The sequence below is a fragment of the Neoarius graeffei genome, chromosome 13 (genome assembly GCF_027579695.1).
Source record: "Neoarius graeffei isolate fNeoGra1 chromosome 13, fNeoGra1.pri, whole genome shotgun sequence".
Classification (NCBI taxonomy): domain Eukaryota; kingdom Metazoa; phylum Chordata; class Actinopteri; order Siluriformes; family Ariidae; genus Neoarius; species Neoarius graeffei.
In genome coordinates, this window is record NC_083581.1 from 44584880 (window position 1) to 44610771 (window position 25892).

The 25892-nt window shown below is 41.4% G+C and overlaps 1 protein-coding gene across 1 annotated transcript; it reads right to left on the minus strand.

Annotated features, from left to right (window-relative positions):
* LOC132895919 (cadherin-24) lies at positions 1-25480 on the minus strand. The gene is made up of 13 exons (XM_060936661.1): positions 25019-25480; positions 19261-19555; positions 18936-19055; positions 12139-12306; positions 11039-11220; positions 8949-9205; positions 8498-8634; positions 5724-5845; positions 3591-3708; positions 2344-2685; positions 1278-1452; positions 916-1198; positions 1-666 (listed from the first exon to the last, which is right to left on the minus strand). The coding sequence occupies exons 1-13, from the start codon at positions 25478-25480 to the stop codon at positions 1-3; spliced, it is 3327 nt and encodes a 1108-aa protein (XP_060792644.1).
* Between the last annotated feature and the right edge of the window lie 412 nt (positions 25481-25892).

Here is a 25892-nt window from a genome sequence, read left to right on the forward strand (position 1 = left end):
TTATTCTTTATAATCTCTATCCTTTTTGCTGTTGAGTTCCTTCTGTACTTCTCGTTCTCCACCCACTTCCTCCACACTCTTCTGCTGCTCTCCATGTATTTCCTCTTCTTTTTTCCCTCCATCTTTCTCCTGTTCCCTCTCTCTAAAGATCTCCAGCAACCTGTTAAACTTGGGTCCCCAATCAATTAACCCCTCTGTCTCTATCCCTCCATCTCCTTCACTCTCCAAAGAGCTGAGGGAGATGGTTTCTGACCCCACCCCCTCATGCTCATACATCTGCAGTGAATCATATGGAGGCTGCATGGGGTCAAAGGTCACTCTGGCAAGTCGGTGCTGCAGTAATTCATCTATCCTAAGAGCTAGGGGTATAGCTACACCCCCTAAATCAGGTCTAAAGAAGCCATGCCCTCCAACGTGTAGCCCGACCAGGTGCTGAACGTAGTCCTGTCCTGTATTCAGGTACAAAAAAGGAGTTCCGGTCATGTGTAACCCTCCGCCAGCTCTCAGTAAGGTTCCCTCCATGGTTCTGAATGAAGCTGTGTTGTTTCCTGTATTGTGCGGAGGCGTGATGTCATCTGGAGCGACAGATGAGGACACAGACGAGTGGAGGTGAGCTGTACGCGATGCAACCAGATGATCAGCAGAGTCATTTAGGACTAACGGACCCTGATCACAGACAGTGTGAGTAAGAGAGAGAGAGAGAGAGAGAGAGAGAGAAAAGAGATAAAGAAAGACATTGAGGTGAAAGAAAGAGTAAAGAGTGAGATAAATCCCCACAAAAGACAGACAAACATAAATGTAAAAAGAAATAAAGGAAGAGAGAGGGAGAGACGAGGACTGAAAGTGATAACTAGGTGCAAGGGATAAAATGAAAGGAGAAGAAAGTGTACCATTAGTTAATGATATTGATATTACCTGATCTTGTGTGATGACATCACTTCCTGCCTGGCTCTTTTTCAGCATGATATCAGCAGAATCTTCAGTCCTGTTCTGATTTGATCTCTTGCACTCCTCAGCTGGTTCTGTGAGCATAGAACCCGGTTCTAACAGCCCAATGTTCAGTGTGTATCCGCTGGGGAGTGTGTGTGCAGGTTTATCCCGGTCCAGCCGAGACTCACACGGGCCAAACGGGCTGCTGCTCGCCGTGTGTATGCTGTAGCAGAGAGGGCCGTACAGAGGGACGGAACCAACACCTCGCCTATAATAATAATGATGCATTATGTATGAATGTATACTCACATGCAGACACACACAGGCACACACACTCTGTGACTCACGCGTGTATGGTGTGTGGGATGCTCTTCAGCGCAGTGATGTCGAATGCAACTGTGTCTTCCTCTCCTCCACCTTCATCATCATATGTAATAATGTTCTCTCTGATCTCATCGTTCTCCTCCGAGGAGAGAGAGTCACTCTTCTTCCTCCGCATGGACAGAGACAACACCACCATTACTGAGAGAGAGAGAGAGAGAGAGAGAGAATTGGTAAAGAAAGAAATGGAAGTAAAAGAAGGGGTAAAGACGTAAATATTTTATGACCCTCTGAGACAGATGGACGATAGAAGAATTGAAAAATGGACTGACCTGTGGATGGAAGGATGGTAGATGGATGAATGGATATATGGTTAGAAGAATAAAAGTATAAATGTATGGATAAGTGGGATGGATTAGTGGATGGATGGATGGATGGATGGATGGATGGATGATGAATGAGTGGATTAGTGGAGGGATGGAAATATAAATTAATGGATCTGTGGATGGATGGATGGATGGATGGATGGATGGATGGATGGATGGAGAAATACATGAATGGATAGATCAGCAGATGGATGAACAGATAGATAGTGAAATTGATAAGTGGATGGGTGGATGAATGGATAGAAGGTTGCCAGCAAAGAAGAATAATTGCATAAATGAAGGGTGGGAATGGTGACTGGATGGATGGATGGATGGATGGATGGATGGATGGATGGATGGATGGAGAAATACATGAATGGATAGATCAGCAGATGGATGAACAGATAGATAGTGAAATTGATAAGTGGATGGGTGGATGAATGGATAGAAGGTTGCCAGCAAAGAAGAATAATTGCATAAATGAAGGGTGGGAATGGTGACTGGATGGATGGATGGATGGATGGATGGATGGATGGATGGATGGAAAAATAGAAGGTTGGGTGAATAAACAGGTTCCTGAATGCATGAGTGGCTCAATGGTGAAAATAATACATAAAAGAAAACAGATAAGAAAGAAAGAAAGAAAGAAAGAAAGAAAGAAAGAAAGAAAGAAAGAAAGAAAGAGGAAATTTGTCAGTAAGTAAAAAAGTGTAAATCTTGGCTGTACCCATGAGGATGGAGGAACAGGCCAGGATGGCCAACGTGGCAGCTGAGCTGAATCCCAGCAGTATGGAGGAAGTTGGCAGAGATGAACACACCGTCTGTCTCTCCCACTCCATCAACACCTCTCCATCACCACTCCTCCCTCCATCCATCCCTCTCCTTCTGTCCTCCAACCACATCCCTCCATTCTGACAAGGGCACAGCGTCACCGTCACTGTCCCTGTGCTGCTCAGCTCTGATGCTCTGTCCCGGAGGATTATGGGTATTTTTAAAGTGTGTAAAGCAGAAGAGGCGGGGTGAGGGAGGGGCTTCAGAGAGGACCGGAGCAGCAGATTGGCTGTGTGATCTAAGAAAACGGGTGGAGTTATTGTAAGTTATTAAATATGATGAAGTCTTTAAAGAGAGAGAAGAGTATTGCAGAGAGAGGGTTTGAGAGGTCATGGCTCGGAGGTCAAATCTCAGATTTATGCTGACTGGAGTTATTTATTGTTACCAACAAAGAAACAAACTCTTCAGAAAAAAAATACAATTTGCACTTACGGTATGCACACAAACAGCTACTGAAGCAGCTGACATTAGCTGGCAGGATAATTAGTGGATAAAACCACTAGAGAGAGAAAAAAGAGAGGCTGGGGAGGGAATGACTGTTTATAGCTGCTATAATATAAGGGCAAACAGGAACTAACTTTAAAACACTGACATTAAATGTAACTATAAATGGATGAAAATATAATGAATATGTTTGTTGTCCTACTCCTGATGAAACTGGCCATTTCAAATTATGTCAGTCAAAGACTCATAGGGAAGCTATGGCCTAATGGTTAGAGAAGCAGCTTTGGGACCAAAAGGCTGCCGGTTCAATTCCCTGGATCAGTGGGAATGGCTGAAGTGCCCTTGAACAAGGTGCCTAACCCCCGACTGCTCCCCAGGCTGCTCTGGGTATGTTATACGTTGCTCTGGATAAGAGCATCTGCTAAATGCCTGTAATGTCAAAGGGTGCTTGTCTTATTTTCAGTTCATCACCACTTAAAGAAATTCTGTGAATTCCATCCAAAATGAACAAATACACTCAAATTTTCCTTTTTCATGTGATTTTAAAAAAAATTCATTTTCTTTCTCTTCTTTCTAAGCTGAGTTCTTAGCATAAATACGTAAGTACGTAAGAGATTCTGACAAGTTCCGGGTTACCTCCTGGTCATAACCATCAAGCAAGAGATAAAAGGAAGAGAGAAACAGAGGAACAGAGCTCACTTCCTCTCGCCTGCGTGGTGAAGTTCAAAGACAGACTGCTGTGTGCAGATACACTGAAGTGTATGGGTGAAGTGGAGCTGATCTCATCTTTGTCCGTGGCTCGAATCCCTTGTACCACCTGACAGACAGACACATGCGCGCACACACACACTCACTTCTGATTAAAACAGAAAAATCTTCATAGGGTGTCAGCATGGCCAGTTGGTATGTCCGCCAGCATTCTGCACATTTCCAAGAAGAAAAACTTCATAATTGTATTTTTGTTTTGAACAAAAAAACTTTTATGTTTGCATAGCAGTCACACCAGAACTTCACCTCACTCTGGTCTTCTCCTGGGTCATGCAAGCAAGCAAATAAATAAATAAATAAATAAATACCAATTAATAAATCAGCAGTTCTTTCATTTTCACAGGACTGAGCGTTTTATGGATGGATGGATGGATGGATGGATGGATGGATAGTACAGCTGGGAAGAAAACAAATGTTGCTGAATGCAAATGATAAAACAATAAAACATAACATAGAAAACCATGGCAATAAAGAAAAATATGACAATTAATGACAATTTTTGAAACAATAATAATATACGAATGCTGTCCGTAGCCATTGTTATAGCAAATTACAAATGTCATGTTGTGTGTCCAATCAAATTCTGTCAAATTTTGGCGCCAATTTATCTATGAACAATTGGTACTAACACTGACAAACAGAGTGAAATTCCATCTCCTTATAAAAGGCTGGAATAAGCTATGCAATATACGGTAAATGAAAATATGACAAGCATGGTTTGTGCAGACCACAGAGTGTTTTGTTTGGTGTGTTATAGGCTGCAGAAAGAATGACATCATCACTATTTAGAGACAAAACCCTCAAGCCATAAAGACAAGCCAGTTGAGGTTTTTTTTTTTTCAAAAGAAAGTGCCAGGATCTAGACACATCAAAAAATGATTAAAAACATGTGCACTGTTCAGGAGCAATCACTTTACACATCATACAAACTCGTTCATTACATTTCAAAATGCAATGAGAGACCAAAGAGATCCTCAATACAAATCTACCGCAAATCAGTAAAAAACAAAACACCATATGGAAGAGAATCAGAGACATTATAAGCCCTATAAACACTTCGGGAGAATACAAGATATATCAGAGGACATAAGAAGGCAACAAGCATTAAGGTAAGTGACTATTATGTACTCTAACTAAACGAATAAACAGATGTATCCAATCACACTATTCTGATATTGAGACACTTTTCAAAATTAAATCACACCCTCAGGTTTTCCATTGATTTGCACAGACTATAATTTCAGCTCTGTTCTTTTAATTCATGTGTATGCATTTAACAGTTGTGCATTTTTCATACTGAGTGTACAATTTGTTATTTAATATTTGTCTCAGTTTTTGTTTGATTTTTTTTCAGCTAGGTAAATTGCCCTTAATCAGAATTATGTGTACGCATTTACACAGTGGTCCATTTTCATAATAATATCATATGAACAATTAATTTTGCACTTGATGATGATGTGCATTGCTTTTAATAAACCAATATTTCCCCCTGTAAATACTTATTAGCTTCAACCTTAACAAGTCAATATGTAAGTTGATTTATTTCCTGTTATATGAGATAGAAAATGATGATTATCCAACTTTAGGCCTCAGCAATGGATTATTATTATTATTATTATTATAATAATTATTATTATTATTATGCACAATTAATATTTATATGATATGTATTCCTTTACTTCCATATGATAAACAACTTTAGCATAGTGTTGGGATGCTACTTGATGTCCAGCATAAAATGTGTGTCCTGAAGCAAAACCAGTTGAGAACCACTGCAGTATTAGATGAGAAAAGGATACTGAAAAGAGGAATGCTTTTCAAGAAAAGTTCAAAACATGAGCATATTATCAGGTTATCAACCAGTATGTGGGGTGCCATTAACTTTTCCGCTCCATAGCATATGTATTTCGTGTCTCACTTTAGTCATTTTTAGTGTTTTATAATTGACTCAGTTGGTAGATTTCACAGTTCTTATGCTTGACTCAGACTTTAATATTTATGCCCATTTTTATTCCATGCACACATCCTGATATTTCTTATTTCATGTGGTGTTAAAGGGCAGACCTGTCCGGTGGTGCTCGTGTCACACACTGCCGTCTCATATGGTCCATCCAGCTCAGGGGGGTTGTCATTCACATCCAGCGTTTCTATGGCAACCACCACCCTGGTAACCTGATTAGGGCTGTCTAGGAATGAGATTTAAAAAAAATAAAAATAAAAAATCAGGAAGACAATACCATGGCTTGAATAATGATGCAGACAGATATAAAACGTCTGTCTCAAGTCTGAAAATGCAACTTATTTGCTACATAGTGCACCAAATTTTCGAATATTCAGTGCAGCCCTCTTGAAATCCCATAAAGTATCTCAATAGGTGGTGGCCAATAATATGAAAATAACCCATGACCTATATAGTGAAAATGGGGGCAGTTTAGGACACATCCACAGTGGACTCATCTTCTAGACAGTAATGAATGTGCTGGCCCTTTAAGAGTCTGATTGCGTAATACCTCTCTGTTATTAATATAAATATACACTATATGGCGAAACATACAGTGGTGCTTAAAAGTTTGTGAACCCTTTAGAATGTTCTATATTTCTGCATAAATATGACCTAAAACATCATCAGATTTTCACACAAGTCCTAAAAGTGGATAAAGACAACCCAGTTAAACAAATGAGACAAAAATATTATACTTGGTCATTTATTTATTGAGGAAAATGATCCAATATTACAGATCTGTGAGTTGCAAAAGTATGTGATCCTTTGCTTTCAGTATCTGGTGTGACCCCCTTGTGCAGCAGTAACTGCAACTAAACGTTTCCGGTAACTGTTGATCAGTTCTGCACACCGGCTTGAAGGAATTTTAGCCCATTCCTCCGTACAGAACAGCTTCAACTCTGGGATGTTGGTGGGTTTCCTCACATGAACTGCTCGCTTCAGGTCCTTCCACAACATTTCGATTGGATTAAGGTCAGGACTTTGACTTGGCCATTCCAAAACATTAACTTTATTCTTCTTTAACCATTCTTTGGTAGAACGACTTGTGTGCTTAGGGTTGTTGTCTTGCTTCATGACCCACCTTCTCTTGAGATTCAGTTCATGGACAGATGTCCTGACATTTTCCTTTAGAATTCACTGGTATAATTCAGAATTCATTGCTCCATCAATGATGGCAAGCCGTCCTGGCCCAGATGCAGCAAAACAGGCCCAAACCATGATACTACCACCACAATGTGTCACAGATGGGATAAGGTTCTTATGCTGGAATGCAGTGGAACATAACGCTTCTCATTTAAACCAAAAAGTTCTATTTTGGTCTCATCCATCCACAAAACATTTTTCCAATAGCCTTCTGGCTTGTCCATGTGATCTTTAGCAAACTGCAGATGAGCAGCAATGTTCTTTTTGGAGAGCAGTGGCTTTCTCCTTGCAACCCTGCCATGCACACCATTGTTGTTCAGTGTTCTCCTGATGGTGGACTCATGAACATCGACATTAGCCAATGTGAGAGAGGCCTTCAGTTGCTTAGAAGTTACCCTGGGGTCCTTCGTGACCTCGCCGACTATTACACGCCTTGCTCTTGGAGTGATCTTTGTTGGTTGACCACTCCTGGGGAGGGTAACAATGGTCTTGAATTTCCTCCATTTGTACACAATCTGTTTGACTGTGGATTGGTGGAGTCCAAACTCTTTAGAGATGGTTTTGTAACCTTTTCCAGCCTGATGAGCATCAACAACGCTTTTTCCGAGGTCCTCAGAAATCTCCTTTGTTCGTGCCATGATGCACTTCCACAAACATGTGCTGTGAAGATGAGACTTTGATAGATCCCTGTTCTTTAAATAAAACAGGGTGCCCACTCACACCTGATTGTCATCCCACTGATTGAAAACACCTGACTCTAATTTCACCTTCAAATTAACTGCTAATCCTAGAGGTTCAGATACTTTTGCCACTCACAGATATGTAATATTGGATCATTTTCCTCAACAAATAAATGAATAAGTATAATATTTTTTGTCTCATTTGTTTAACTCTTTATCTATTTTTAGGACTTGTGTGAAAATCTGATGATGTTTTAGGTCATATTTATGCAGAAATATAGAAAATTCTAAAGGGTTCACAAACTTTCAAGCACCACTGTATGTGGAAATCTGACCACCACAGCCATACAGTATGTTCCCACTCCAAAACTATGGCCATTATCATGGAGATGATCCTCCTTTACAGTTATAATAAGGCCACTCTTCTGGGAAGGCTTTCAGCAAGATTTTATAGCGTGGCTGTGGGGATTTGTGTTCATTCAGCCACAAGAGCATTCATGAAATCAGGCACTAATGTTGGGTGAGGCGGCCTGGGGTGCAGTTGGTGTTCCAGTTCATCCCAGAGGTGTTCAGTGGGGTTGACGTTAAGTTTCCGTACAGGACACATCAGTTCTTCCACTGTAACCTTTACATGCCATGTCTTCATGGAGCTCACTTTATGCACACGGGCATTGCCTTGCTGGAACTGGTTTGGGCCTCTTAGTTCCAGTGAAGGGAAATTGTAATGTTACAGCATACAAAGACATTCTATATAATTGTGTGCTTCAGACTTTGTGGTAACAGTTTGGGGAAGAAACGCATATGGGTGCGATGATCAGGTGTTCACCGCTAAAGAATCTGATGGTGAGATACCTTCCTTCGTTTATAATAATACATTGTCCTTTTAAACGGCTGATACTGTGATGCCTGTATTATTAAGAATGTGCTGTTCTTTAAGAGTCTGATTGTGTGATACGGTGCTGTTAGTAATAACATGCTGGCCCTTTAAAAGTCTGTACAAAATCATGTAATACCTCTCTGAGTGGCAGCAACGGTGATGTTGTGCCACTGTTCACGCTCTCGATCCAACACCTTCACCGCGGTAATGAGGCCACTAACAGGAGAAATACGAAACACTGCCCCAGGGTCAGACGCAGGGACAATGGAGTACCTGAGGGACAAAGAAAAAGAAAGAATAGAAGAGTGGATGGCTGAATGAAAAGATAGGAAAGTGTGAATAAAATGTGCAAGTGTGTGTGTATGAAAGTCCTTGCCACGCCATGTGGTGCATAGGGCGGCGCCAATCTCAGTTTCCGTAGCCCTCGGCCTCTCGCCTATTACATAGCTAGGGTTACAGTGGGGGGCTAGTCCTCTGGTAACCGCGAGAGTTTGACTCCTCACTCGCATCTGTATTGCAGCCTTGCCAGACAGCAGTAGGTACCATTTTTATGATGGTCTTTGGTACGTGTGTGTGCGTATACGTACTCTATATTGGTGCTGTGTCCAGTATCAGGGTCCATGGCATGAACTCGTCCCACGCTACATGCCGCTCTGCAGTTCTCCGTGATGTTCAGCATATAATGATTGCGAGTGAAGCGCGGTGGCTCGTCTGCGTTCAGGATGGTGATCCTCACTACTGCCTCGTCCTTAAACGCACCACCACGGAGGAATCGCATATCCACACTCGGGTTCTGGACTTCCACTGAGAGTGTGTACGAGCTGTGTGTCTCGAAATCTAATGCCTATGGAGGCGCGCACGTGCACACACACACACACACACATTCACTTACCCCAGATCAATGTAAAGAATCCAAATGGAATCCAATCCAACTAGCAAATGCTAATAAGTTAGTTTTTTATACAGATGATGTGAAGTGCATGGAAAGGAGAAAATATCCTCAGGAACAGCAATATTTACCTCAGATATGTTGGTAATTTTGCAAGAAAACGCTCCATTCAACTAAAATTACATTATAATTACACCTAGCATCATCTGCTAACTAAAGACTCATGGGTTATTGAGAAATGTTGGCCAGAAATAGCAAATTCGACAAAGTATTCATGAAATGACACATTTTCTGTGTAAATGCTACTGCGAATTAGTTATGTATAATTTAGTTTGTGGCTCACGATCTTCTGAGGTAAGTGTGTGCTAAGCTGGTGCTTGTTAGCTTGTTAGCTACAGTGGTTAAATGAAGACACAAACATGCATTGGCAGTTTGACTACATTTGAGGTTAAAAAAAAAGGCTGGAAAATGCAGCAAATGATTTCGTTTACAGCGATGAAGTTGACGAGAGCCTCAGTAAGTGGCTAAAAAACTAGTTTGCTACGGTAGCTACATGCTAATCAGGGCCTCCTCTCTCTCTCTCTCTCTCTCTCTCTCTAAATTGTTCCATTCTGTCCTTCTCTCATGCCCCTGAGCTCCTGCACTCGTACTCTCAGGTGTTCAGGCTCTCATCTCTTTTCATCTGTCTGAGAGAGTCTCTTTATCTCCAAGACCTTCACTCTCTGCTCTCTGCCTTCTATTATCAGGCGCTCAGTGGTTCCTGCTTATCACACACTCCTATGAGTGAAACGTTTAACTCACACACACACACACACACACACACACACACACACACACACACACAGTGCTGTTGCTATAGGCACCCATCAGGCTGTAAAATAACTCGATATTCATTTTGCAGAGAGAGAGAGAGAGAGAGTGTGTGTGTGTGTGTGTGTGTTTCCAAGAAGATTCACTTCTCTGCTTTTCATTCAGCTGCTGATTATTTTGTGCAGCACTTTAAAGTTATCGCACGTTATCACTTTGTGTCTCAGTCTGATGTTTAAGCAATTTCATCTATTCATCTGTCTAATCTAATCACATCCAATCACTCTCTCTCTCTCTCTCTCTCTCTCTCTCTCTCTCATCATCTCTTACTGTTTCCCCCCTGCCTGTTTTCTCTCTCTCTCCTTTATCTCTTTGTTTTTTTCTCTTTTCCTCACTTTCTCTTCCCTTCTCTCACTCATTCTATTTCTCTCTTTCTCATTTTGCCCACATCTTCTTTCTCTTAACTTGCTTTCCAATAGTCTAGCCATCTCTTTTTATCCCATTTCTCATTTCTCCCCCCTCTGTTTTTTTTTCTGTACCTGTTTCTTTCTCTTGCCTTTTCTCTTTTGTTTTCTCTTTCTATCTTTTTGTCTTTCTTTGTCTCTCTTTTGCTTACGTTCTTTCTCTCTCATCAGTTTTCTAACGTTATGCCTTTTTGCCTCTCTCTTTCTCCCTCTGTTTTACTCTGTCTCTGTTTTCTTATCTCTTTTTCTGTCTTTTCTTTCTTTGTCTATCACTCACATTCTTTGTCCCTGTCTTTCTCCTTCAGCCCAGATAGTTTCTCACTTCATGCTGATACAAAAGTTCAGTTTAAACTTTTTTGCTAATGCAAACACTCCAGAACACACACACACACACACACACACACACACACACACACACACACACACACACACACACACACTTTCTGCCCACAAGAACTTTCTGTTCCATTTCAGTAAGACAAATGACTGTAATCGACTCTTTGACACTCACACTTACCTGGTTGAGTATAATCACGCCCTCTTGATTCAGCCCGGTGATGTTGAACATTTCCCCCCTATTTCCATCCAAGATGGTAAATTCAAGTTGAGCGTTCTCACCCACATCAGCATCTGTAGCACTCACACGGCCCACCTCAGCACCAGGCAGCGCTAACTCTGATACGGAGAATGTCCATACTCCTGAGAGAGAGAGAGAGAGAGAGAGAGAGAGAGAGTAATCTCCAGCAGCAGCATCATTACAATGTTATGCTGCAGGATCCGTATTAAAACTTTTGCATCTGAACGCCTGTAAACTAAGACAAATGAATTTCTAGCAACTTCTTTTTTTCATGAACTCTGCTGTCTATTTATAAAATCACAGTCATGATGTTGCGCCCTATGTATTCACACAGTGATGTTTTACCCAGCTGTGGATGTCATTTATAACAGTCCATTTAACAGCCTGCGGCATCAAGCTCTTCTGATTCACTTTCCTTCTCCTCCTAATTAACTCCCAGTGCACACAGTACGGAGACGCAGTAATACACACTTACAGCAACTATGTTTTTTAAAAACTCTACTGAGACATACGTCTTTTTTCACAGTTGTTGAAAAAAAAAAAAAAAAATATATATATATATATATATATATATATATATATATATATTTTTTTTTTTTTTTATGGATGCACACACAAATATGCTATAAGATGCAGCAGTGATCAAAAAGGCTTTTTTGTTTCTTTCTTTTTCTAAGCAACATCATGACATCTGGAATTTTGTCTGGAATTTTCTCATGGGAGAAACAGAACACTGATACTGTAGTTCGAGAGAGAACGCCTCAGAAATCATTGAACAGGAATAAAATGACCTCCACTTACCATGTAAAAAAGCTTCAGGATTAGAAATGGACTGTGATTAGCTGGTGCACTTTTCATTTTGTTGTGTCTCCACAACAGCCATTTGATTAAAACACACAAATATTCATATATTCTACTGAGGCCTTTTCAGAAATTCAGTTAATATTCACCAAACATTTGGTGTTTTTGAGTCAGGTTTGTGTGTGTGTGTGTGTGTGTGTGTGTCTGTGTGTGTGTGTGAGAGAGAGAGAGAGACTCACGTTGAGTGAAACGTGGTGGGCTGTCATTGACGTCGCTGAGGTGCACAGTGATGGTGGTTGTTCCTGTTAGACCTCCCTGATGTCCCGCCATGTCTCTTGCCTCCAAGACCACAATGTACTGAGACTGCTGCTCTCGGTCCATATCAGACACTGCAGTCCGCACAACACCTACACACGCACACACACACACGTTTCCTGATATTATCATGTTTCTTTGATATACGCTACATGGCCAAAAGTACAGTATGTGCACCCCCATTCTAATTAGTGTTCAGTTATTTCAGCCACACACTGTCACAAATTCCCCTTTTCAGTGTCTCTCGAGCCCCAGTGTAGTGAGCGCTCCTTGGTTTTGTTCTATTGTTCCCCGTGTGCTGCTTTTGTGATGGCCATGTGCCTTTGTTTTGGTTCCAGTCCAGTCTCTAACCGTATGCTGTCACTGATTTGTTACTCTATTATGTGCTCCTGTTCTGTGCTCAGCCATTAATTAGTTTGGTTATTTACGCCCTGTTGTCTCCATTCCGCTTTATGAAGTCATACATTTCTTTGTCAGTTGTCTTCTGGGTTTACAATTTGTTTCTTTTATTGCTTTTAACTACATACTTCTTTTCTTTAATGATGCCTTCCTGTGTATTGACCCTTGCTGTGGATTGGGACTATGATTTTTGGATTTGCCTGACATAAAGCCCACAATGAGTATACACACTTTCATCCTGAATAATTTCATTGCATTTTCATTTCATTCATTTGTTACAAATCCATTTGCCAACAAGTGTATGCTAAAATAAAGCATTAGTCATGCAGTTTGTAGTGACAATCATAGGCAGTAGAAAGATGTTCAGAGTCTTTTAGCATGCTGCTATTATAGGATGCTGCCTTTCCAACAAGCCCTTTCATCATATCACTGTCTTGGTAGAACCTAATTCAACTCTAAGTACTGTTGTTGCGATGTGGTAGCATCTCGGAGCAATGACGGATGAGCCGTGAAGCAGTAGCTCCAAACTGCCTCTTTTATAGACTCCCTCTTTAATGCACATGGATATTGGGTGAGGGTGCATAATGCAATGCTACAGCGGTGCACTGCAGCACTGCAGCTTTACAGTGGTACAATACTGCACTGCAGTTTTAGAGTGTTAATGTTATGCTGTTGCTTTACATTGTTACTGTGATACACAAGAATTTTAGTGCTAGTGTTGCACTGCAGTTTCACAACACTATAATGTTACTCTGCAGCTGTACAGAGTTACAGTTTTGCTCTGCAGCTTTACAGTGTTACATTGTTGAAATGCAGCTTTACAGTGTTGCACTGTGGATTTAGTGTTACAGTGTTGCGCTGTTGCATTATGGTGTTACAATTTTGTACTGCAGATTTAGTGTTACACTGTTGCTATGCAGCTTTACAGTGTTAAAAAGTTGCACTGCAGCTTTACAGTGTTGCACGGCAGTATTCGTATTACATTGCTGCCCTGCAGCTTTACAGTGTTAAAATGTTGCACTGTAACTTTACGGTGTTGCACTGTTGTTTTACGGTGTTACAATGTTGTGCTGCAGTTTTAGTGTTACAGTGTTGCGCTGCAGTTTTAGTGTTACAGTGTTGCGCTGCAGTTTTAGTGCTACAGTGTTGCACTGCAGTTTTAGTGTTACAGTGTTGCGCTGCAGTTTTAGTGCTACAGTGTTGCACTGTTGCTTTACAGTGTTAGTGTTGTGCTGCAGCTTTAGTGTTAGTGTTGTGCTGCAGTTTTAGTGTTACAGTGTTGTGATGTTGCTTTACAGTGTTACAGTGTTGTGCTGCAGTTTTAGTGTTAGTGTTGCGCTGCAGTTTTAGTGCTCCAGTGTTGTGCTGTTGCTTTACAGTGTTACAGTGTTGTGCTGTTGCTTTACAGTGTTACAGTGTTGCGCTGCAGTTTTAGTGTTACAGTGTTGTGCTGTTGCTTTACAGTGTTACAATGTTGTGCTGCTGCTTTACAGTGTTAGTGTTGCACTGCAGTTTTAGTGCTCCAGTGTTGTGCTGTTGCTTTACAGTGTTACAGTGCTGTGCTGTTGCTTTGCAGTGTTACAGTGTTGTGCTGCAGTTTTAGTGTTACAGTGTTGCACTGCAGTTTTAGTGCTACAGTGTTGCACTGCAGTTTTAGTGTTACAGTGTTGCACTGCAGTTTTAGTGTTAGTGTTGCACTGCAGTTTTAGTGCTACAGTGTTGCACTGCAGTTTTAGTGTTACAGTGTTGCACTGCAGTTTTAGTGTTACAGTGTTGCACTGCAGTTTTAGTGTTACAGTGTTGCACTGCAGTTTTAGTGTTGCACTGCAGTTTTAGTGCTACAGTGTTGCACTGCAGTTTTAGTGCTACAGTGTTGCACTGCAGTTTTAGTGCTACAGTGTTGCACTGCAGTTTTAGTGCTACAGTGTTGTGCTGCAGTTTTAGTGCTACAGTGTTGCGCTGCAGTTTTAGTGTTACAGTGTTGCACTGCAGTTTTAGTGTTACAGTGTTGCGCTGCAGTTTTAGTGTTACAGTGTTGTGCTGCAGTTTTAGTGTTACAGTGTTGCACTGCAGTTTTAGTGCTACAGTGTTGCACTGCAGTTTTAGTGTTACAGTGTTGCACTGCAGTTTTAGTGTTACAGTGTTGCACTGCAGTTTTAGTGTTACAGTGTTGCGCTGCAGTTTTAGTGTTACAGTGTTGCGCTGCAGTTTTAGTGTTACAGTGTTGCACTGCAGTTTTAGTGTTAGTGTTACACTGCAGTTTTAGTGCTCCAGTGTTGTGCTGTTGCTTTACAGTGTTACAGTGTTGCACTACAGTTTTAGTGTTAGTGTTGCACTGCAGTTTTAGTGTTAGTGTTGCGCTGCAGTTTTAGTGCTCCAGTGTTGTGCGGTTGCTTTACAGTGTTACAGTGTTGCGCTGCAGTTTTAGTGTTACAGTGTTGCGCTGCAGTTTTAGTGTTATAGTGTTGCACTGCAGTTTTAGTGCTACAGTGTTGCACTGCAGTTTTAGTGCTACAGTGTTGCGCTGCAGTTTTAGTGCTACAGTGTTGCGCTGCAGTTTTAGTGTTACAGTGTTGTGCTGTTGCTTTACAGTGTTACAATGTTGTGCTGTTGCTTTACAGTGTTAGTGTTGCACTGTAGTTTTAGTGTTAGTGTTGCGCTGCAGTTTTAGTGCTCCAGGGTTGTGCTGCAGTTTTAGTGCTACAGTGTTGCACTGCAGTTTTAGTGTTACAGTGTTGCGCTGCAGTTTTAGTGTTACAGTGTTGTGCTGCAGTTTTAGTGTTACAGTGTTGCACTGCAGTTTTAGTGCTACAGTGTTGCACTGCAGTTTTAGTGTTACAGTGTTGCACTGCAGTTTTAGTGTTACAGTGTTGTGCTGCAGTTTTAGTGCTACAGTGTTGCGCTGCAGTTTTAGTGCTACAGTGTTGCGCTGCAGTTTTAGTGTTACAGTGTTGCACTGCAGTTTTAGTGTTACAGTGTTGCGCTGCAGTTTTAGTGTTACAGTGTTGTGCTGCAGTTTTAGTGTTACAGTGTTGCACTGCAGTTTTAGTGCTACAGTGTTGCACTGCAGTTTTAGTGTTACAGTGTTGCGCTGCAGTTTTAGTGTTACAGTGTTGTGCTGCAGTTTTAGTGTTACAGTGTTGCACTGCAGTTTTAGTGCTACAGTGTTGCACTGCAGTTTTAGTGCTACAGTGTTGCGCTGCAGTTTTAGTGTTACAGTGTTGCACTGCAGTTTTAGTGTTACAGTGTTGCGCTGCAGTTTTAGTGTTACAGTGTTGTGCTGCAGTTTTAGTGTTACAGTGTTGCACTGCAGTTTTAGTGCTACAGTGTTGCACTGCAGTTTTAGTGTTACAGTGTTGCACTGCAGTTTTAGTGTTACAGTGTTGCGCTGCAGTTTTAGTGTTACAGTGTTGTGCTGCAGTTTTAGTGTTACAGTGTTGCACTGCAGTTTTAGTGCTACAGTGTTGCACTGCAGTTTTAGTGCTACAGTGTTGCGCTGCAGTTTTAGTGTTACAGTGTTGCACTGCAGTTTTAGTGTTACAGTGTTGCGCTGCAGTTTTAGTGTTACAGTGTTGTGCTGCAGTTTTAGTGTTACAGTGTTGCACTGCAGTTTTAGTGTTAGTGTTGCACTGCAGTTTTAGTGCTCCAGTGTTGTGCTGTTGCTTTACAGTGTTACAGTGTTGCACTACAGTTTTAGTGTTAGTGTTGCACTGCAGTTTTAGTGTTAGTGTTGCGCTGCAGTTTTAGTGCTCCAGTGTTGTGCTGTTGCTTTACAGTGTTACAGTGTTGCGCTGCAGTTTTAGTGTTACAGTGTTGCGCTGCAGTTTTAGTGTTATAGTGTTGCACTGCAGTTTTAGTGCTACAGTGTTGCACTGCAGTTTTAGTGCTACAGTGTTGCGCTGCAGTTTTAGTGCTACAGTGTTGCGCTGCAGTTTTAGTGTTACAGTGTTGTGCTGTTGCTTTACAGTGTTACAATGTTGTGCTGTTGCTTTACAGTGTTAGTGTTGCACTGTAGTTTTAGTGTTAGTGTTGCGCTGCAGTTTTAGTGCTCCAGGGTTGTGCTGCAGTTTTAGTGCTACAGTGTTGCACTGCAGTTTTAGTGTTACAGTGTTGCGCTGCAGTTTTAGTGTTACAGTGTTGTGCTGCAGTTTTAGTGTTACAGTGTTGCACTGCAGTTTTAGTGCTACAGTGTTGCACTGCAGTTTTAGTGTTACAGTGTTGCACTGCAGTTTTAGTGTTACAGTGTTGTGCTGCAGTTTTAGTGCTACAGTGTTGCGCTGCAGTTTTAGTGCTAGTGTTGCGCTGCAGTTTTAGTGTTACAGTGTTGCACTGCAGTTTTAGTGTTACAGTGTTGTGCTGCAGTTTTAGTGTTACAGTGTTGCACTGCAGTTTTAGTGCTACAGTGTTGCACTGCAGTTTTAGTGTTACAGTGTTGCACTGCAGTTTTAGTGTTACAGTGTTGCGCTGCAGTTTTAGTGTTACAGTGTTGTGCTGCAGTTTTAGTGTTACAGTGTTGCACTGCAGTTTTAGTGCTACAGTGTTGCACTGCAGTTTTAGTGCTACAGTGTTGCGCTGCAGTTTTAGTGCTACAGTGTTGCGCTGCAGTTTTAGTGCTACAGTGTTGCGCTGCAGTTTTAGTGTTACAGTGTTGTGCTGTTGCTTTACAGTGTTACAATGTTGTGCTGTTGCTTTACAGTGTTAGTGTTGCACTGTAGTTTTAGTGTTAGTGTTGCGCTGCAGTTTTAGTGCTCCAGGGTTGTGCTGTTGCTTTACAGTGTTAGTGTTGCGCTGCAGTTTTAGTGTTACACTGTAAAGCAAGAGAACAACACTGTAACACTAAAACTGCAGCACAACACTGTAACACTGTAAAGCAACAGAACAACACTGTAACATTAAAACTGCAACACAATACTAACACTAAAACTGCAGTGCAACACTAACACTGTAAAGCAACAGAACAACACTGTAACACTAAAACTGCAGCGTTAGTGTTAGTGTTGCACTACAGTTTTAGTGTTACAGTCTTGTGCTGTTGCTTTACAGTGTTACAATGTTGCACTGTTGCTTTACAGTGTTACAATGTTGCGCTGCGGTTTTAGTGTTACAGTGTTGTGCTGTTGCTTTACAGTGTTACAGTGTTGCGGTGCAGTTTTAGTGTTACAGTGTTGTTCTGTTGCTTTACAGTGTTACAATGTTGCGCTGTTGCTTTATAGTGTTACAGTGTTGCGCTGTTGCTTTACAGTGTTAGTGTTGCACTGCAGTTTTAGTGTTAGTGTTGCACTGCAGTTTTAGTGCTCCAGTGTTGTGCTGTTGCTTTACAGTGTTAGTGTTGCACTACAGTTTTAGTGTTAGTGTTGCGCTGCAGTTTTAGTGCTCCAGTGTTGTGCTGTTGCTTTACAGTGTTACAGTGTTGCGCTGCAGTTTTAGTGTTACAGTGTTGCGCTGCAGTTTTAGTGTTATAGTGTTGCACTGCAGTTTTAGTGCTACAGTGTTGCACTGCAGTTTTAGTGCTACAGTGTTGCGCTGCAGTTTTAGTGTTACAGTGTTGTGCTGTTGCTTTACAGTGTTACAATGTTGTGCTGTTGCTTTACAGTGTTAGTGTTGCACTGTAGTTTTAGTGTTAGTGTTGCGCTGCAGTTTTAGTGCTCCAGTGTTGTGCTGTTGCTTTACAGTGTTAGTGTTGCGCTGCAGTTTTAGTGTTACACTGTAAAGCAAGAGAACAACACTGTAACACTAAAACTGCAGCGCAACACTGTAACACTGTAAAGCAACAGAACAACACTGTAACATTAAAACTGCAACACAATACTAACACTAAAACTGCAGTGCAACACTAACACTGTAAAGCAACAGAACAACACTGTAACACTAAAACTGCAGCGTTAGTGTTAGTGTTGCACTGCAGTTTTAGTGTTACAGTCTTGTGCTGTTGCTTTACAGTGTTACAATGTTGCGCTGTTGCTTTACAGTGTTACAATGTTGCGCTGTTGCTTTACAGTGTTAGTGTTGCGCTGCAGTTTTAGTGTTACAGTGTTGCGCTGTTGCTTTACAGTGTTGCGCTGCAGTTTTAGTGGTTCAGTGTTGCGCTGCAGTTTTAGTGTTAGTGTTGTTCAGTTGCTTTACAGTGTTACAGTGTTACAGTGTTGTGCTGCAGCTTGACAGTATACCACATACTTTTGGCTATGTAATGTTTATAGTTCATTAAACTTTTGTGCATGTTTTAGTTCATCCAGTTCATAAAAAACAGGTGACTGTCTATCTGGCTGTCTCAGTATCAGTCTGTATGTCTGTAGTTGGAGTGGTAATAAGGAATGAATGTCACCTGAATGTGGGTCCACAGTGAAATACTGCTGGCCCTGGATGACAGAGTAAACAAGCTTTGCACTGTTCCCATACGACTGATCATCTGCATCTGTCGCTGTCACCTGAATCACAGATGTCCCTGAATAAGAGAAAGCAAAAGAAATAAAAAGAAAGTAAAAGAGACAGAAAGAGCAGAGGCAGAAGGTATATAGGGAGCAGAAGATTAAACTCAGTGAGCCAGTGAGCACCTGTAACTTAGCTTTGATTCTGGCAGTGTGTACCTTGTGTGTGTGTGTGTGTGTGTGTGTGTGTGTGTGTGTGTATATATATATATATATATATACCAGCGCTGGCTCTCTCAGGCACACTGGCAATGTAGTGTGTGTGCTTGAACACAGGTGGGTTGTCATTTATGTCCTGCACTCTGATGGTGAATTGGGACGAGGCCTCGAGCACGCGTCCAGTCCGCTGGTCTGTTGCCGTGGCAACAAGCCTGTACTGATCTTTCTGTTCACGGTCCAGAGGTTTCGTCACGTGGATGTTCCCTGTTCGGCCATCAATCACAAACACAGACCCTGCCCCCTCACCACTCAGGACATACAGGACACGCCCATCACCTCGGTCCACACTGGAGCGCAGCTGAATGAGACAGAGAGAGAGAGAGAGAGAGAGAGAGAGAGAGAATACCTTTAATGCATTGTGTGAATAGGTATTGAGTGATGATACTGAGAACTTTGTTATGATGCCTTGTGGCCAAGACTGAAAATGGTGTGTGGTTTGGGACACGTCCACTATGGAGTAATGATACTGAGATGTTTGTTATGATGACTGAGACAGTGAATAGATGTGTACTTTGAATAAAAAAGTACACTTCAAGTGATTACTCTTAGAGCACTTTAAAGGGATTGGTGAGTTACTTTAGACATGATGCCTTGATGGTACAGTGTTCAGGGCTTCAAGTGTGTTTAGAACAATAAATAATTACACACACACACACACACACACACACACACACACACACACACACACAGACTGTCAGTCCATCTGTATGTATTTTCCATTTTACCAAACCTCAGCTGTTTGAAAAACACTGTGCTTATCCATCTGTTTATTTTACACACACACACACACACACACACACACACACACACACACACACAGGTGAAAACATTCTCATGTTAAATTAATTGTAGTTCTTCTTCTCCTGCAATATTTCTGGTGGTCTAGCCCATCCATCCATCTATCCATTCATCATCCCTAAATCTATCCATCCACTAATTCACCCACTCTTTCTAAATCCAGCCATCTATCCATGTATTCACCCATCCATCCATCCTCCCTAAATACACCCATCCATCCATGTATTCACCCATCCATCCATCCTCCCTAAATACACCCATCCATCCATGTATTCACCCATCCATCCATCCTCCCTAAATACACCCATCCATCCATGTATTCACCCATCCATCCATCCATGTATTCACCCATTCAACCATTCATTTATTCACCCTCCATCCATCCATCCATCCATCCATCCATCCATCCATCCATCCATCCATTCACCAATACCTCCATCCATTCAACCAGCCATCCTCCCTAAATATATTAGTCCACCTATTCACCTGTGTATCTATTCATCCATTTATCATACTCTTTATCTTCTTTCCACATGTATTTTTATGTCATGGTCGGAGTCTCTCTCTCTCTCTCTCTCTCTCTCTCTCTCTATCTGTTTGAGAGGCACTGGGGACTTTTAGAACCCATAATACATTAATAATGGGAGCCTGAGACAGCGTGTATATTTAGATCTGAGAATTAAACACACACACACACACACACACACACACACACACACACACACACACACACACACACACACAATCCTCCACTTACAGAAGTAACACTGGTTGTGTGGAGGATGTAGAGAGGGAGGATGAGGTACACGCTGCTGCTAAGCTCACAAACAGAACGACATTTGTAATAAAAAGAGTGAGATGAGAAAGTGTGTGTGTGTGTGTGTGTGTGTGTGTGTGTGTGTGTGTGTGTGTGTGTGAGAGAGAGAGAGATTTCTGCTCCAGTCTTTATGGAAAATACTCAATTATGTTTTGCTGTTATGCAACCTTTAATTCTTTTTATATTCCTCCTGACTGTTCACTGTTCTGCTAAAAAGAAATCTCATCATATTCCTCTATCTCTCCTTTTATTTCCCTCTATCTGTTTTAACATTTCTTCATCTGTCTTTACACTCTTCCATTTCTGTATTTACATCCTTCCATCTCTGAATTTACACTCCTCCATCTTAGTATTAATATCCCTCTCTCTTTTCACACTTCCATTTCTGTATTTACATTCTTCTAAATCTGTCTTTAATCCACCCATCTGTACTTGACACTCCTCCATCTATCTTTACATCCCTCCATCTTTTTTACATTCTTCCATCTCTCTTTATAGCCTTCCATCTGTCTTTATCCTCCATATCTCTTTACATTCTTCCATCTGTCTTTACATTCCTCCATCCCTCTTTATAGCCCGCCATCTGTTGTTGCATTCCTCCATCTGTCTTTATAGCCCTCCATCTGTCATAACACTCTTCCATCTGTCTTTACACACCTCCATCCCTTTTTATAGCCCTTCTGTTGTTACACTCCTCTATTTGTCTTTATATGCCTCCATCTGTCTTTACACTCCTATCTGTCTTTATAGCCTTCTATCTGTCTTTACATCCCTCCATCTGTTTTTACACTTCTCTATCTTTATAGCCGTCCATCTGTCTGTACATTCCTCATCTCTCTTTATAGCCCTCTATCCATATTTACGCTCCTCCATCTGTCTTTACATCCCTCCAGCTGTCTCCACACTCCTCTATCTATTTTTATAGTGCTCTATCCATCTTTACACTCCTCCATCCCTCTTTATAGCCCTCTGTCCATCTCTACACTCCTCCATCTGTCTTCTTGCCCTCCATCTGTCTTGACACTCCTCCATCTGTCTTTATACTCCTCCATCTCTGTCTTTACATCCCTCGATCTCTGTGTTTACACTTACCCATCTCTGTCTTTATACTCCTTCATCTCTGGTTTTACATCCCTCTATCTGTCTTTACATCCCTCCATCTGTTTAACATTCCTCCATCTCTCTTTATAGCTCTCTATCCATCTTTACACTCCTCCATCTCTCTCTATAGCCCTCTATCCATCTTTACACTCCTCCATCTGTCTTCTTGCCCTCCATCTGTCTTGACACTCCTCCATCTGTCTTTATACTCCTCCATCTCTGTCTTTACATCCCTCGATCTCTGTGTTTACACTTACCCATCTCTGTCTTTATACTCCTTCATCTCTGGTTTTACATCCCTCTATTTGTCTTTACATCCCACCATCTCTATGTTTACACTACTCCATTTATTTCTGTTTACATCCCTTACATCCAACTGTCCCTCTCTCTTCCTCTCTCTTTCTGTCTCCCTCTCTCTTAGTAATTGCTCGTTCGTTGTTGCTGTGAATCTGTTTGCACTGAAATATTCTCACAGCAGGAATAAAATTAATCCAGTCTATTAAAACAAAAGAGCAACTTGGCAAAAGGAATGCCACAAATGATATATGACAAGGCTCCCAGCAGGGGACATGCACACACACACACACACACACACACACACACACACTAGCTGCTCTCTCTTACACACACATATGCAACTTTGCTTTCATTTCCTTTGGATTCGGTTACATTAAAAGAACATTTTCCACTGACATCAAGCAGCTCAGCCATATGTGTGTGAGTGTGTTCACATGGGGGATTTGGAATTCAGAAATGAAATCTATAAACACATCCAGATGTAATGCTGCATTACTGTTCCTCTCGCTACAGGCATTAAAAATCATTTACATCACACTGAAGTTTTCAGATGTTTCAGATTATAAACACACTGTTTTCTGACACTTTATACCACACCGCTGTTGAATTCTGGATTGTGATTGGTCAGAACGCGTTGATTAATTTTCTGTAACAGCAGCTCTGAATGTAGTGCAGCTGCAAATCACAGGTTTATATTAATGCACTCGTTCTAATACTTTGTTTCTATCATAACAGCTCATTCACAGGGATGTGTACAGCAGACGGTCCACATAAACAGATTAAAAAACGTGTAATTGTTGATGTGGTGAAGTTTTCTGTAAAGAGATGTTTATGGAACATGGATGGAAGGAGTCTCCAGTTTCAGGTTTTTGTTAAAGTCAGGGGTAAAGCTGTAACTTTAAGTTTTTTTTTTTTTTTTTTACATCTTCAGGACAAGCTGATTTTTTTGTTGTTGTTGTTAATAAGAGAAAAAAAAAGAAGCTGGTCAGGAAATTAATTTTTATAGCTGCCATAACAGATGTAAGGCTCTGGTCACACTACAGTTTGCAATGCTTTGTGATGGGTTATCAGTGAAAATGAGGCGTTTGGTGGCAATGCTTCCCCGAGCTTCAGGAAGTATTCCCAAACACATCTGTGAATTTTCGCCGCTTAGTTTGCTGATGAAAACATCGCCACCAAATTTCAATGCATGCACTGAAATTTTTCATGAGGTTTTTGGCCACTCACGAGGCAGGGACACACCAAGAAACAACTCGTGAAGCTCGGACAACATTCGCCGTGCATCACGAGATTGGTGGCGATGCTACCAATTTTTCATCGCCAAGTATTCACAAACCCATCAGGAGGTGTAGTGTGACCAGGGTCTAAGTGAAATCTCATCTCATCTCATTATCTCTAGCCGCTTTATCCTGTTCTACAGGGTCACAGGCAAGCTGGAGCCTATCCCAGCTGACTACGGGCGAAAGGCGGGGTACACCCTGGACAAGTCGCCAGGTCATCACAGGGCTGACACATAGACACAGACAACCATTCACACTCACATTCACACCTACGGTCAATTTAGAGTCACCAGTTAACCCAACCTGCATGTCTTTGGACTGTGGGGGAAACCGGAGCACCCGGAGGAAACCCACGCGGACACGGGGAGAACATGCAAACTCCGCACAGAAAGGCCCTCACCGGCCACGGGGCTCGAACCCGGACCTTCTTGCTGTGAGGCAACAGCGCTAACCACTACACTACCGTGCCGCCCCAGGGCCTAAGTGTTTTAACAATATTAAATGTAACTATAAACAGACAAATTCTGTGACATTGTTTAATATACTGTATACATTTTATTTATATCATTCTTTAATAAATGCAAAATATTTAATTGTTGGATAATTAACAGTTATTTCACGAAATTGAGTCATACATGAGCTGATAGCCGACGAGGCATGTAGCGGCGAGTTGACTACAAGCCATGTACGATGAGATCGAGTGGAATAACTGTTTTATTCTGTCCACAATCACTGGATTTTGAGAAACAGAGCATTTTTTTTTTTTTGCAAATTTGATAAATAAAAACTTTATACAAAACGTCCAACAAAATCATTTCCGCTTAAAATGTAAACAAACCGGCAAAATGACAGTAGCAATTTGTGAAAAATGCGATAATAATAATAATAATTCTTGAAAAATAAAAAAGATACGTTCTTACCATCAAATACTTTTATTCCATATTTTGTTGCTTTTTTTTGTAATTGTTTGGGTTTTGTTTTCAAATAGAGTTTTTATTTTGTCCTTGGTTGGTTCAGCAACATGCACTGCCATTTTCTTTTTCTCTACTCACTTTACAGTATATGAGCTGATAGCCTAGTAGTAGAGTAGCTAATCAGAGCATACGATTGCACATATCCAATGAATGTGGATAGAATAATTGCTGTTGTATAGGAAGAATAAAACACTTGGTGACATGCTGGTGTGGGAAAGTAATCCACTTTGGGGTGGTAACAGTAACTCCATTTCTGTTTCTTTTTCTGTGAAGATTGTGGATGTGATGGAATAGAGTTTTTGGGAGTTAAAGACTAGTTTCCAAAGCTACATGTTTTTTTTTTTTCAAATTTTCAAATTTATGAATGCTACATTGTGATTCTCAGCATAAGCAAAGAGTAGCTTAAATAGTCCCAAACTTAACTCTCAAAGTATCTTATGTCTCAGAATGGTTTACGTATAAAGTATAAATATAAGTCTCAGTGTTCCTCTTACCCGTCCAAGCAGAACCGGTTCTGGTCCACTGTACTCTTCGATAACGAAAAACTGGTTCCAGATCCAGCTCCTCCGTCTCCTGGAGAGACGGACAGTTCCATTTAGCACTTCCTGGAAACTCAGGGATTTGGGGATATCCATGGAATCAATTGTGGTGTTTGTCTTTAAGCTTAGATTAGAGTTTTTGCTGCTTTGCTGAAGGGAAAGTGCAGACGTGATGCTTTCTGAGACGCTGCCTTTAATCTCATCTCTGTGTGAGGATCTTTGTCCGTTGTTTTTCTCCTGCTCTTGTTTAAAAGCACCCCTCTGTCTGTCTGCACTCTGAAAGGTTTTGGTGGGAAATGATGAATTGTCTTGTTGCTCTGTTGCCATCTGAGGAGCTGGAGCATCTGTGTTCTCGACACACGCACTCAGGCACACACACGAGCTGAGGACGAGCAGTATGAATCGGCTTATCAGCATGATTCAGTGGAGTGTCTGCTGTGGGATGAGAGTGAAAAAGGACTGATGCTTTCTTCCTTCTTCTCCGTCTCTTCTCTGTCTTATTCTCTCTCTTTGCATTATCTCCTCTCCTGAATCGCTTTTCTTTTTATTTCTTGGTTCCATCCTTTCATCTCTGCCTTCAGTGGTTATTCACATGTGCTTCTCTCTCTCTCTCTCTCTCTCTCTCACTCACTCACTCACTCACTCGCTTTCTCTCTCTCCCCCCAGTGCTCTTCTCGTCCCTCTTCTTCCTAGGTTTCAACCTGCAATCACAGATAAACCGCGAGTCACAGTGGAGGTCAACACTGGATTGAATTACACTTCCTGTTAATCAGCAAAGCTTTAATTGTCCTCTGGGAATTTATTCCTATAAATGATCATTTGTTTATTC

Excerpts from the sequence above, each read along its gene's own strand:
- LOC132895919 (XM_060936661.1), bottom strand. The coding sequence starts at position 25,480 with ATGCTGATAAGCCGATTCATACTGCTCGTCCTCAGCTCGTGTGTGTGC. Across the intron at positions 19,556-25,018 it reads AACCGGTTCTGCTTGGACGG|CTGCGCTCCAGTGTGGACCG; the intron begins GTAAGAGGAACA and ends TGTCTCATTCAG. Across the intron at positions 667-915 it reads ATGTCATCACACAAGATCAG|GGTCCGTTAGTCCTAAATGA; the intron begins GTAATATCAATA and ends GTCTGTGATCAG.